Raw genomic sequence first — 14,244 nt, 5'->3', positions numbered from 1 at the left:
CCCTGGGGCTGACATCGATGGGCGCTTCCCCATCGTCATGGTGCGTTCATCGCCAGCCGTCAGGGCCAGGTCTGGGAAGAGGAGGATCTTTAGTTCACGGACAGTCGGCGTTATCCGTGATTTCTGAAGTAACCAGTATTTCCCTGTCTCTGTTAGGCCTTCTTCACGGAGAGATACATGCAGGAGCACCCGGAGGACCATGAAAAGATTGAGAAGCTCAAGGACCTCATTGCCTGGCAGGTAAAGTCAGCTGGGACCAGTCGGGTCAGGGTCAAGGTCTGTGTCAAGGGACAGCCTTCCCTGGTACACCTGCCGACAAGGATGCAGGCGTCCAGCTGCGCCCCCCCACCCCCAGGGCCATGTGGGCCACACTCAGAACAGCAGCCCAAGGTCTGACATTTTGTTTCTTCTGAATCATCCCACCAGTGACTCAGGTTATCAGCCCTACTCTTCGGCTCACCACAAGCAGCCATGGACCGAGATGCACGTGCCCAGTTATGTGCTGCTAATAAGCACGTGGCTGCCCTTGGAGGGAGGGATATACACACCCCAGGAGGCCCCCCAGAGCCGGTGGAGGCGGAACACGCTATCTTTAGCAGTGGAGCCAGTGACTAACTTGGGAATCTGGGGGCTGTGTGAAGCGTTTGCCCGACTCACCTCCAGAGGGGAGCAGCTTTGGGATGGTTCATAGAGTCCCAGACCGAAAGCCCGAGGGGGCCTGGTTCAGCTTCCTTGGTTTGCAGATGGAGAAACTGAGGCCCAAGAGGGGCATGTGTCTGTGTGCATGTATGTGTATGTCTGCATGTTCACGTGTGTGCAGCTGAATACCTGTGTGCATGTATGTGTGTGTGTATGTTTGTGTATGTGTCTGTATATTTGTGCAGCTGAATAATTGTCGGTGTGCATGTATGTATCTGTATATGTTCATTGTACACATCTGTATATGTGTGTGCACATGTATGTCTGTGCATCTGTATAGGTCTGTCTTACACATGCATGTGTGGCCGTGTACATGTATGTGTATGTGTGTGCGTTTATGTGTATGTTCACACGTGTGTATCCGTGTGTCTGGCTGGCTGGCTGGGAATGGGGCGGTCAGGACTCATTTCTCAGGACAGTGACTCTCTCCTGAATTAGGATGAGGAAGGATAGACCATTGGCGTTTCTGGACCAGTCTCTGTTTGTCTGGACCAGTCTGCAGTCACAGCATAGCCCCCGCAGCTGCGCAAGCCCCCGTGGGCCTCCGCCAGGCCAATCAGGGCCACAGTGGTCGTGTTGAGTCACCGTTTCCCTGTGAGCTTTTACAGTAAATTGGATTTTATGAGCTGCAAGTCTTAATTTGTTCCCAGTAGAGCATCTTGGTGTAAGCACCATGTCATTGCTCCCAATCACTAGATTAAAAAATATATTTTAAAGCACTCGTAGAAAGGGGTGTTTAAAAGAAATAACTCCACCAGCTTTCTGAGCTACTCTTTGAATAAAAAACTAGGGAAAATGTTTATGCAAAACATTTAATTTACTTTTGCTTTATAATTTACACATGCTTTTAAAGTTAGCTTAGGAGACAGCATGACAGATAGAGAACCTTCCTTGGAACCAAGAAGACCTGGGTTCCAATATCTGATACATTTGGGCCATGTGACCTTGGACAAGTCACTCGTCCTTTTGTTGCTTCAGTTAAATCTGCAAGACCAGAAGTTAGCATTGGTGTTGCGAGCTTCCTCCCCGGGACCTCTCTGCACCAGTGAAATCACAGGCCTGGTGTTACGGGAAGCCAGTTTATGGACTTAGTTAGAGGTGTCTACGGGAAGCCCCAGCTCAGGGGGATCTGCAGGACTCCCCATAAGCAAGGCAGGCGCCATCTGCCCCAGCCGTGTGTTTAGGGAAGTGCTGAGACCCACCCATGCCATCCATCCTCTGTGTGTGTGTGTGTGTGTGTGTGTGTCTGTGCGTGTGTGTGTGTGTGTGTGTGTGAATGAGTGTTTTAGTGGGTGTATGTTTTTATGAGTGTGTGTTTATATTGGTGAGTATGAGTATGTGTCAATGTGAAGGTGTGTGAGGGTGTGCATGTGTGTGAAGTATGGGTGGGGGTGTAGGTGCATATGTGTATATGAGTGTGAGTGTGAGTATGAATAAATATGAGGGTGAGAGTATGTGTGTATGAGTGTGTATTATGTGAATATGAGTGTGGAATGTGTATGTGAGTGTGTGTATCAGGATGTGGAATGTGTGTGAATGTGTATATATGTGAATATGAGTGAGTGTGGGTGTGGGTGTGTATGAGTGTGACTGAGTGTGGAATGTGAGGGTGAGGGAGTATGAGTGTGGGGGTGTATGTGGGTATGAGTGTGCACATCCTCTGTTTCCCACCATCTGGCTGGAGCTCAGTTACTGATGACAGTGCCCCACTGTCCACGCCCCCAGCTTCCTGGGCACCCCAATGTCCCAGCTGGGGGACTATGAATGGCACCAAAACGCGTTCTCTTCATGGTCTCCCTCAGAACTGTCTCTCCCAGAATTCGCTCACACGACATTCCACTGCAGATTCGTGATCCCCCAAGCTGATAAATCTGCCCGTTTGGGTCACTGCTCTGTCATGTTAGAAAACTCTGTTTTTAATCAGCACTGCAAATTAATTATGAAATATGAAGAGGAGGCCTCTTAGCTCAATGCTCTGACTCCGAACCACGGGCGAGCCACAGCTACATAGAGGCCCCAAGTCCAGCGGCCTTGTCGGACAGATGACGAAGCAAAGGACTGGGGAGAGTGGACGCCGTGCTCAGGGTCACATCAGTAGCAGGCAGCAGCTTCAGAGTAAAGGAGACCTCCAAGGTCACCTCACAGGCCCTTCATGGGGAAACTGAGGCCCAGAGGGGTTATGACTTGCCCACAGTCCAGAGGTAGTAAGTGCCTGAGGGAAGATTTGAGCCAGAGTTCTTGGACTTGAGAACCAGTGCTCATTCTCACTGCGCCTCTGAGAGAGTTAAGTCATGGCTTGTCTAGGACACTATGGCAAGGACAGTCTCTGCCTGGACACCCTTTTAAAGGTCAGGCCCCTGTCCACACTCCAAACCACCAGTGATGGCAGCCTTGGCTGGAGAAGGCCAATTTCCCTTCAAAATAAGAACCTCGATGGCTCAGGCCAACACATCACAGAGAATGAGGACGTTTAGTTTTGAAGGACTGTCGGCTGCAGAAACAGCTGCCTCGGCTAAGAACGCCGTGCCGGGGACTTGCCCTTTCAACAGCAGAGCAGGCTGCAGGGAGCCAAGAGCCCAGAGAGCTGCTCGTCTCAGATGAGTCTGTCCTGGGACCCTTAAGCTGACGGTTGTCAGCCCGGGTCAGGCTGCAGCAAGCCGGGACGCCAGCAGCAGTGCTTCCAGATCCGAGGTGGGCAGGGTGCCGACAGTTGGGATGTCAGCTCTGATACTTGAGACTTGTGAGACCCCAGTTAGGTTCACGGGCAAAATTTGACTCAATTCCCCAAGCATTAATGAAGCACCTGCTACATGCAGAGCACCTTGTTGTATTCTAAGGGATACAAAGCCAAAAATGAAATAGCGCCTACCTTCAAGGAGTTTCCATTTTATTGGGGAAGAACAGCTGGGCATTACTGCCGAAGTCCTAGACAGAGACAAAGTAAATACCCAGGAGTGGAGGGCAGGGACTGACTGGAATCAGGAATATTCTGGATTCTGAGCCTGATGGAGGAGGAACGGAGTTTGGACTAGATCAATGAAAAGTCTGTCACGACAATAATAATAATAATATGTTATGGAATCGTCATTAAAATAAATTATTAATGTTTATGAGGCACTGTGCTAATTAGGATACAAAAAGAGGCCAAGGACCTGGCCTCAAGGAGCTTACATGCTCCTCAGAGATAACAATAAAATAATAGCTAGCACTTAGCAATACTTACAGGTCAGCAAACCACTGTTTTACAAATAGTTTATGTGTTGTCAAATTTGATCCTCACAGCAACCTTGGTGTGTGGGGGAGATGGGGGAAATGCACCCACAGGCCCCTGTTGGTGAGGGGGCCGCAGGGATGTACCTCCAGGCCTCGGTGAGGGAGGGGGCCCAGGGATGCGCACCAAGGACCTTTCCGCTCCCACCCCATGGCCCTCGAATTCTGGCTCATCTAGTCTGACTCTTGATGGGCTTAATTAAGCACCTGCTACATCCAGCCAAGTAGCCTAGTTTATTTGCCAATTGATTTTTCTTTGTGTGACCCTCTATTTTCATTTTGCTTTTCTTTTTCAACCATGGCTGTCATTCCAAGTTTCTGGTGCCCTCGGTCAATCACAGGCAAACCTGCCATCAAGCTCTTGGTTTTTTTCAGATTCCATTTTTGGCAGAGGGGATCAGGATTCATGGAGAGAAAGTCACGGAAGCACTGAGGCCATTTCATGAGCGGATGGAAGCCTGCTTCAGGCAGCTGAAGGAGAAGGTCGAGAAGCAGTATGGCGTCCGGACCATGGTGAGCAGTGCGGGGTTGGGCGATGTCTTTAGAGTTGGGGGGGTGAGGTTCTCTGTGGTGGAGTTCAGTGGAAGGAAATGGCCAGTGGGGGTGGAGAGCGAGGGAGAGAGGGGAGCTCTGGTTGATGCACATCTTCACTCATGGGAAGGTGAAGGAGCCCCTCCTGTTCCTGTGACTAAGAGGGTGGGAGGGAATGCACAGGTAGGTAGCAGCTCACAGGAGCCCTCTCAGGCCATCCTCAGGGACTTCTGAGGCTGCCGGATCCAACCTGGACCTGAACAAGGAGCCCCTCTGCAATGTACCTGACAGATGTCACCAGCCCTTGCTTGTGGCCCTCCATCGACGGGGAACTCGGTACCTCCGGAGGGAGCCGTTCCATTTTGCAAGAGCTCTTGTTGTAAGGAAGACGTTGCTTTAAAAAAAAATAGTATTTTATTTTTTTCCAGTTACATGTAAAGACGATTTTCAACATTCATTTTTTATAAGAATTTCAGCTCCAAATTTTTCTCCCTTCCTCCCTCCTCTAACTCCTCCTCCCCAAAATGGCGAGCAATCTGTTATAGCTCATACATGTGCAAGCATCTACAACGTTGGAGAAGACATTCTCTACATCCAGTCTGAATCTGCCTCTCTGTTACTTGGACCCATTGGTCTCAGTTCTGGGGCCATGCAGAGACAAGCCTGATCATTCCCATGGGATGTTTCTAAGACTCAAAGATGGCCATCGTGTTCCACCTGAACCTTCCTTCTCCAGGCTGAACAGCTCCCCGACAGCTGACTAGTTATCCTGATTAATCATTCAATCGATTAATTAGTCCATCAATCAATAAGCATTTATTAAGCTTCTACTATGTACCAGGAGCTCTGTAATACACTGGGAATACCAAGTCAGAAGCTTATATTCCCATGGGGAGACAATATGCTGGCTGTCCCCTCTGCCGGGAAAGCACTTCCTTCCCACCTCCCTCTGCAGGAATCCATGGCTTCATTCAAGATGGTACACCACCTGAGGGAGGCAGCTAGTATACCCCTCCAACCCCCCAGGCTGCTTTGTCTCTCTGTATATGTGAATCATAAATACGTGTGTGTGTGTGTGTGTGCGTATATATGTATGTATGTCTGAGTGCATGTGTATGTGTGTGAGTGTACATGTGTGAGTGTGTGTGTATGTCTGAGTGTATGTGTGTGTGAGTGTGTATGTGCATGTGTGTATGTGTGAGAGTGTGTGAGTGTGTGTATGTGTGAGTATGTGTGTATGTCTGAGTGTATGTGTGTGTATGTGTGTGAGTATGTATGTGCGTGTGTGTATGTGTGAGTGTGTGTGTGTACGTGTGTGAGTGTGTGTATGTGTGTGTGTATGTGTGTGAGTGTGTGTATGTCTGAATGTGTGTGTGTACGTGTGTGAGTGTGTGTATGTCTGAATGTGTGTGTATGTATGTGTGTGAGTATGTATGTGCGTGTGTGTGTGAGTGTGTGTGTGTACGTGTGTGAGTGTGTGTATGTCTGAATGTGTGTGTGTATGTGTGTGTGTGTCCTACCTGCCTCTAGGGGTGAGGGGCCCAGAATACAGGAGGAACCAAGGAAATCTTTGTGTTCCCTGCTGCCATTTGAAGGTGTCTCCATCTCTGGGGCCCGGGGAAGGACCTGGGATCACCAGCGTCTTCCCCTTCTTGATCCCAGCCTCTCTCCTCCCTTTCTCCTGGAGGGCTGGGGCCTGGGGCGGGGAGGCCGCCTCGGGCTCGCCCCTCCCCCTTCGGCCCCTCGCTGGAGCGTCCTTTGGTCTCGAGCCAGAACCAGCGGCCCTGTGAGCGCGTTTATCTGAGGCTCACCTTTACATACTTTGACACATTTTTTTTCTGTTGAGATAGATTTACCCGACAGAGCAATGTCTTGGATTTCCGGGTAGATCAGCTGAGTGGTGGTGGAGGAGCGGCGGTGTTCCCTGCCCTCAGGCTGCTTGCAGTCTAGCAGAGGATGGAGAGGAATCGCTGAGACAGCTCATTGTCACGCAGTATCACTTGCTCATGCATAAAATGGGGTCTGAACAAGGGCCTCGTGAGGTCCGAGAGGGAAAGTGATACAGGGAACCCAGGCGGGACTTTTCTGGAGAAGGTGCCAGGTCTTGCACCGAGGACCAAAGGACCCTGGGGGAGCCAGTGCGCTCTTAGCTTTGGGCCAGGCTAGGCCAGCCCCTACCAAACCTTGGAGAGAGCCGCCTCCCAGCATCTGTCTGGCAGCCTGACAAGCCGCGCCTCATGGCCCCGGGAGCCCAGCCCGAAGCCCTGCTGCTGAAGAGACTCTCAGAAATCAGGGTTTTTTCTTGCCGTGGGTCTGGTTGGAGGGCCCTTCACCAAAGTCAGAATCTCTGAACAGTGCTGTTTGCCACTTGTTAAAATCAGCATCGAGTGCCAAGGAGAGTCTGAGTGCCAACGTCACGTGTGCCCAAGGTTTGACCCCACTTGGGTCTGAATTCATGTGAAGAAATCAGGTGTTCAAGCGACCGGTTTTCTTTGTACGTGGAAAGTGCTGTTGGCATCTACTCAAGTCCAGCCCATAGGCCCAGAGCTGAGCCCCCTGTAGGGTTGCTGAGGGGGGACTAAAGGGGGCAGGGAGCAGGGTAAAAGGAAGCCAAGGCCATTAAGGGTCAAGGAGCTCACACTCTAAGGAGCACAAGATTTTGGACTGATGATCCTTCCTCTGGAGCCCACAGGGCCTAGTTCTAACCGGGGGGGGGGGGGCTGTTCCCAGCAAGTCCCAGCCCTGTGAGAGGCCAAACATGAGCTTCCTTGCAAGGCTGGCCAGGATCTTAAGGATTAAAAATGCAGAAATGGGTATAATTATGATAGAGATGTTGACACCTTCTGATACGATGCCCACTTCTCTTAAGAAGTGGTCATTTTCCGTGACTCTGTGTCATCTGAAGGAAAAGTGACCAGGTTTTTAAGTGACTTGTCAATAGCAATTGATCAGGAGGAAACATGTCCCAGGAAAGAGGAATGGTTTTAGAGACGGGACTGAATTGTACTCTCCCACGGAGCTCCCCAATCAAAGTCCTTACTGTATCTTCTCGGGCCCTTCTTAGGGCTTCTGTGCACAGTGGGTGCTTTTTGGTGAATGGAGTGGAATTGAAACCAAGAGGTCATTAATATTAACTACATCCAGTGACATAAAGGTCTCAGTAACACAAAATCATGTCAAAGAAACAATGGAGAGTTTCCCATCAGGGACTGGACCCCCAGGCACTTGGGTTTCTGATTTGCCAAGGAATCTTGCCAGGCCCTTTAGAGCTTTATCATCTGGTGGAAAGAGTTTGTTCGTTCAAGAAACATTTATTAAGCCCCTAGTGTGTACAGAGCACTGTCTGAGAGGCGTGATGGGGGACCGACTCTAAATAAGATCTGGCCTCTGCCCTGAAGAACCTTGTATTGCAGTACAAAATATCTGCCTCTTTCTTGGAGTCTTGGGTTCAGGTCCCCACTCTGCCCCTTCCCAGACACTGATTTCAGACCAGCCTCGGAGCCCCGATGTCCTCCTCCGTAAAGTAGGGATGCTCGCGCCTGCACTAGCTAACCCCACAGGGCTACGAGCTGCAGAGTATCGCAAAGAAAACTACTTTGAATGAAGAAAGCTGAAGCAGTTCAGCTGGGGGAGTCCCTGGACGCACACCAGTGGCTGCAGTTTGGAAAAAGGCTGAACACCTTATTGCTAACAAATGACGAATTCCGATGGAGGATTATTCAGTGGGGAGAAAAGGAAAGTTAATCAGAAGAGTTTCTGGTTTCTCCCAGCTGAATGCCAAAGCTGCTTTGGATGTCATTTCCTGATGGAAGACCTTTGGCTCTGAGGGCTGTAATCCATGTTGTTTATGGTAGTGTGGATGGGTCACACTCAGAGGAAAATGGAATTCTGTCCTGTAAAGAATTTTGACCGGTGATCATAGGGCCAGACCTGGGATTTCATTTGATTTCAGTTCCTCCAGGCCAGCCTCTGTTGCAGTGGGGGTTCCCCAGAGCACAGGGTCACACAGCCGGTAAGTGTTGAAGGTGAGTTTTGTACCAGACCTGCCAGTTTGATATCCCAGGACTCTAATTACTGCACCGCCTCTGACTCCAAGCATAATTCTGAAATCCATCCAGTTACCAGTGCTCACAGCTGCATAAACATCGGTCCTCTCATTTGCAGCCCTCGGGGATGGACGACAGACGAGGCAGTCGCCCGCGGTCCATGGTGCGCTCCTTCACCATGCCCTCCTCCTCCAGGCCCCTGTCGGTCGCGTCAGTCTCTTCGATGTCCTCAGATAGCACCCCTTCCAGACCTGGCTCTGATGGGTAAGAAGGCTCTAACGCAGAATGGGGGGGAGGGACCTGAAAAAAAGTTGAAAGAATTGGGGATGTTTCCCCTCTAGAAGAGAAGACTAAGAATTGTGTTGTGTCTTTGAAGAACTGTCTTGTAGCAGAGGGTTTCCATCGGCTCTGCTGACCAGTCTCAGGAGAGGCTAGATGTAAGCACACTTGTTCATCTTTGGACCTACCCTAAAGTGCGCTGGGGTGCTCCTGGCACTGTGCAGTTTTCTCTCTCTGGAGGTCTCCGGGCAAAGGCTGGGTGACCCCTTCCTGGAAATGCCAGAATCGGAATTCTTGTTCAGCTAGAGCTCAGACTGGAGGGTGGCTGAGGGCCCTTCTGGTGCTGGGAGGGCTTGCGCTGCCCTGGTTTCATTGTTGAAGCCTTTGAGGGGCACGTAGTCTCATCAGTATTGCTTCTCCTCCCCCTGGCAGGTGCATTATTGCCTCCCGTCTGCACCTGGGCAGTACCTGTACTTTTACTCCCACAGATCTCCCATGGAGGGTCCTCCCAGTGCCCTGGTTCTAAACGGTCTTTGAAACCTTGGGCTGGTTTGTCAGGGCTGATTCTGCCATCTGAGCCCCAGAATGTGCCCCAGCCCTTAGGGAAAGGTGGGAAGGTAATTGTGCGGGGCTGGCTTTGCCCAGCCGCTGCGCTCTCCAGAGGAAAGGGTGGCCCAGCCTGGTGGTCTTCCGTGTTGGCTGGCACCCCCATGCTCCATCCTCCCGCCATGCTCCCTTCAACTTTCCATCCACTCTTGGTGCGTTCAGGGCCAGCGATAGCTGGAAGGTAGCACAGTCAGCCTCCCTGTGATAAACCGGAGCTGGGTTCTCAGCCTTCTCCCCATGTAGGGGAGTCCCATCTACAGCTGGGATCGGAGGTTCACTGGCCACAAGACCAAGCGGAATGATTCCGGTTCCACCACTGAACACAAGGGGGCCCCGAGGAGCAGAGCCGTGGCTGCCCTGCTCTGCCTTTAGCAGCTCTGGGGCAATTCTACATAGTCATGGCATCCTCCATTTAGACGCTGAGACCAAAGATTCAGAGCGGGAAGGCACCCAGAGGCCTCCAGGCCAAGCCCTTCGTTTTACAGATGCAGAAAACTGAGGCTTGGAGAGGAGAATACAGGGAAGCAACTGGCCTTGCACCAGCCAGGTAGTAGGTGACAGAGCTGAGATTCGAACACGGGTCCTGTTGGTGACAATTCCAGTGTGCTTTCCACTCTCACTTGAGTGACTGAAATCCACCAGGAGTTCTGATGGTGGAAGCAACTGATGTCAACCAATAAAATCCTGAAAGAGTGTATTACATTAATGTACAAGCAATCATTTTATGAAATACGAGCATTGTAGAGGCAGACCAAATGTGATCAGGCAAAAATGATAAGGATCATTATTATGATAACATATAGAATATACCATATTACATATAATTGTTATTATTAATTATTAGCTTTTTACATAGTGCTTTACTCATATTATTTCATTTTATGCTACAACAACCCTTAAGGGAGATGCTATTATTATCCCCATTCTACTGAGGCTGAGCAAGGTGAAGTGACTTGCCCAGGGTCACACAGCCAGTGTCTGAGGTCGGATTTTAGCTTCAGGCCTTCCTCACTGCAGACCCAGCACTCTGTCCACTGCGCCACCCCGCTGCCGTTATTAGTAAGTAATAACGACCAGTGGAATAGCTGTATCCTGGCACTGGAACATGATTAAGCCCGGCTCATTATAAGAAGAAATGCGTTATGAGTATGAAAATTTCATCTGGATTAGCACAACCTCCTCTCTGCTCTGAGAGCCTCACTGGCCTTTGCACATTGCACTCTGCGCTCTGCATCCAGACTCTCCCAGAGGGGGGATTGCCGCCTCACTGACGGAATGCCGGGTGGGGAGGCTGATTCTAGCTCCTGTGTGACTTTGAGCAAGCCGCTTAATCTTGCTGGCCTCAGTTAAAGCCCCTGTAATAGGAGCTAAGTGTGAACTAAGTGATCCCAAAGGCCCCTCCCAGCTCCAGATCTCCAGCCTTAGGACCTTGTTCTCCAGGGGTGGAGAAGGACAGCCATGACAGAAGAGGTCTTCCAGCAGAGAACTGTGCAGATGCAGTCACCCAAAATACAGTAGCCTGGCACCATCTGGTAGCTGGTAGACTCTCCCCCCCACACACACACACACACTACCAATGGTACTGAGGGCCCCACTAGGTCATAGGCCAGGGAGAAACTGATGTTCATACTGACCCCGAGTCCTCCACAAAGGTCAGATTATGTCCCATGGGCTCTGGTGAAGAGAGTGAGGCAGCTCCTGCTTGCATCTTAAGAAGATTTTTATCCAAGGTGCTGCCTTCACCTATCAGCTGAGCCTCCAGAAGTCCCACCCTTGAGTTCAGGGGAGCTGGGCCGACTGAAATCAGCTCAGGGCCAGCCCGCAGCCATCCCACTGGTCGCCATTGCTCAGCACCCTCCCAGCTTTGGGCAGTGGTTTAGCTAAGTATTCACAGCCTGTATTTTCATAAAACCTTCCTTTCCACGTATATCTTTCCCTGCATCCCTACCCCTGACTCTGTCACTTCATAGCCAGGAACAGAAAAGAGAGAACAAACCATAGTTCTGCCAATGCCAGCAGCCCATCAGCTGGGGCTGACAGAGGATGCTGTGTTCCCCTCCCCCACGAGGAAGGGAAAAGGTCCATCTTCTCTCCTCTCCAAGGTCATGGTCCTTTCTTCTAATTCAACAGCATTTCCTTTATTTTTTTCTTCCCCTTTCCATTTCCATCATGACCATCATCCTACATACTTTTCCTGATTCTCTCTGACACTTCTTCCATTCCCACTATTCTCTGCCTACTTTATAGGCATCATTTCTTACATCTGTTACAGTCTTGGGGAGGACTCTTCTAGACTGATGTAAGATGATGAGGTTGCCATGACATTCTCATCCTTCAGCCAAGACGAGCCTCACTCGCTCCTTTTGGCCTGTCATCCAGAAATGCCCCACTAGCTCCCTTTTTCTTTCTCTAGCTCAGTGATAAAGAAGAGGCAGGTGTACATGACTGTGATATTTCGGGGTAATCCAGAATGTGTGTTAAGGAGAGGTCTTTGCAATTTAAAGCCTGGAGGGACACAAGACTCAGTAGAAATGAAAGACTTGGGAGGCCTGGGGTTAGAAGACCCAAGTGTGAATTCGTTTGCTACCCTGTCACCGTATACCAGTCACATCCCCTCTCTAGGACTTGGATCCTGGGCTCAGTGACTTCTAAAGTCTAGATTTTACCTGCAGTCTTCTGGAAACACTGATACTCAGGTTTGACCCATGTTAAATGTCATTTATTTAAAACATCCCAAAGCCTGATGGGTAAGATCTTCATGCTTTGAGAATCATCTTACTGTCATCCAGGGAAAGTCAGGTGATTTTTTCATTAGCCCAGACACAGAGACTATTTCCACTCATTCCTCTCAAAACAGAGCATCAGAGGTGAGATATTGTCACCCACCTCCAGGGCAGCCCTGGGGGTGGAGGGGGTGGTATAACCCCAGAGGGTTTAAAATCCAGATTCCTTTCGAAGCAGGGTTCCCAACCACGGGGCCCAACTTTGCAGAGGTCCCCGGTTTTCTCCAACCCCCAAGAATAGCTGCAGTACTGATACATCTCACTTTTTATTCCTCATGTGCTAACCACCTCAAAAATGGTTATAACTTTCTTTTCATCATCAGTTTAATGTATGCTTTTCCTCCAAAGATGACCCACACATGGAAGCTTTCAATTTAGCCATGTTTAAACCCTGTGTACTTATCATTCCAGGCCAGTTTGCTAAAGGAATTTCATTCCAGCCTCCCCCTAGACAACCCCAAGGCGAGTTTGGCTAAGTTTTTATTGGCTGCAATTGAGAGCAGCCCCTGGATGTTCTGCAAAAGAAAATGTCTTTGCGATGTGGAGACATTTTCAGAAGAATAGGCCAAGCCCAGCTCCCAGCCCTCGCAGCCTGCGTGGTCCCTTCTCCCAGGGAGGCTTTCATGTAACCTTTTGCAGAAGCCCAGCTCGATTCACGGGCTGCCTTTTGTTACACTTTGGAGCCATCACCCCGGGCGGTTCTTCCTGCCTCTTCCTGCCACCTCCAAGTGGGGTCCACAATGCCAGAGGTCAGCAGAAAAGGAAAGGTCATCCTGTTGGCAGGTGCTTCTCATAATGTGAGAAGTTCAGACCATGACCCACTCTCCCACGTCACTTCCCGAGCCAGTCGACATTTCATGGGTTTGTTGTCTCCACAGGCTCTGGCTTGTCACCAGAATCAATTCTTAGCCTGACTCATTGATTTTGAGTTTTTTAAATCTAGAAAATAAAAAAAAATACAGAGGTCTCTAAAGTAGCCCAAGATATAAAAAGTAATTCTTATTTAGACATGCAGGAAGATTCCAGTTAGGCAAATAGCTATCTCCACTGATCATCATTGATATCACAGGGCTATAAATTCATTCAACAAGATGTTCCCTGCCTATGTGACCTTCAACAAATCCCTCTGATTCCCGGAGCCTCAGTTTCCTCTTATGTAAAATGATAGGGCTGTGCTCAGAGGCCTCTGAGCTCCTTGCCAGCTGTAGACTCTCGAGCCTCTTCTATGTGCCAGCCGTGTATTGGATTCCGGAGACCCAAAGGCAAAATGAAAGCCTGTCCCGGCCCTCAAGGAGCTTCCATTCTGCTGGAGAATTTAGGTTGTCATTATGTATCCATTTGGATGAATGTCCAGATCTTCCTGGAGGGAGCAGTAGTGGGCTGCCTTTGGGCAGTCTACCATCTCATCCATACTGAGACATGGGCAGAGGGAGAGGCCACATCATCTATGACCAGCTCAGTCAAGGCAAGGTCTTTGAAGGGAAAAGTCCATTTTACCATACCTCCATCTTGGAGGCTCAACAAGATAAAGAATAATAAATCTGGGGGTTCAAAGAGGCCACAGATGAAGAGTTGGAAGGGTCTCAGGGGCCATCTAGACAACCCCCCACCCACCCATTTTACAGAGGAGAAAAACTGAGTTTCGGAGAGGTGAGGTGACCTCCCCAAAGACATGGGGGTAATCAGCAGCAGAGCTGGGGTTTAAACCCAGGTCATGTGGTAGGATCGTAGATGTAGGACAGGAAGAGATGTTGGAGGCCAGCTGGTCCAAACCCCCTCATTCTGCAGATGAAGAAACTGAAGTCCAAAAGAAGTCACGTCACTCATCCGAGGCAGGAGACAGAGGGATGATTCAACCTGAAGGCCACTGGATCCAGAACCAAACCGTGTTCTGGACCCTCTCTTACTGCTCAGTGCCTCCCCAAAATCCAGCCTCTTCACAGCCCCATCCCTTTCAGCTGCATGAGCGTGATGGAATGGCCACTAGACTTGGATTCCAGATTCTGCCTGTGTGACCACGCCCTCTGCAC

The 14,244-nt window shown here is 50.0% G+C and overlaps 1 protein-coding gene across 2 annotated transcripts in view; it reads left to right on the top strand.

Annotated features, from left to right (window-relative positions):
* The window catches only part of DOCK1 (dedicator of cytokinesis 1), a 577,278-nt gene that overhangs the window by 543,213 nt on the left and 19,821 nt on the right, over positions 1-14,244 (top strand). For both annotated transcript variants that reach the window (XM_020973593.2, XM_020973592.2), the window contains exons 46-48: positions 157-240; positions 4,345-4,482; positions 8,665-8,810. In XM_020973593.2, the coding sequence (XP_020829252.1) occupies positions 157-240; positions 4,345-4,482; positions 8,665-8,810 (368 nt within the window). The remainder of the gene's footprint in view (positions 1-156; positions 241-4,344; positions 4,483-8,664; positions 8,811-14,244) is intronic.

The sequence above is a fragment of the Phascolarctos cinereus genome, unplaced genomic scaffold (assembly GCF_003287225.1).
Source record: "Phascolarctos cinereus isolate Bilbo 61053 unplaced genomic scaffold, phaCin_HiC Scaffold_3;HRSCAF=262, whole genome shotgun sequence".
Taxonomy (NCBI): Eukaryota; Metazoa; Chordata; class Mammalia; order Diprotodontia; family Phascolarctidae; genus Phascolarctos; species Phascolarctos cinereus.
Note: the sequence above shows the minus strand (reverse complement) of the source record. Positions and strands in the feature narration are given on the sequence as shown.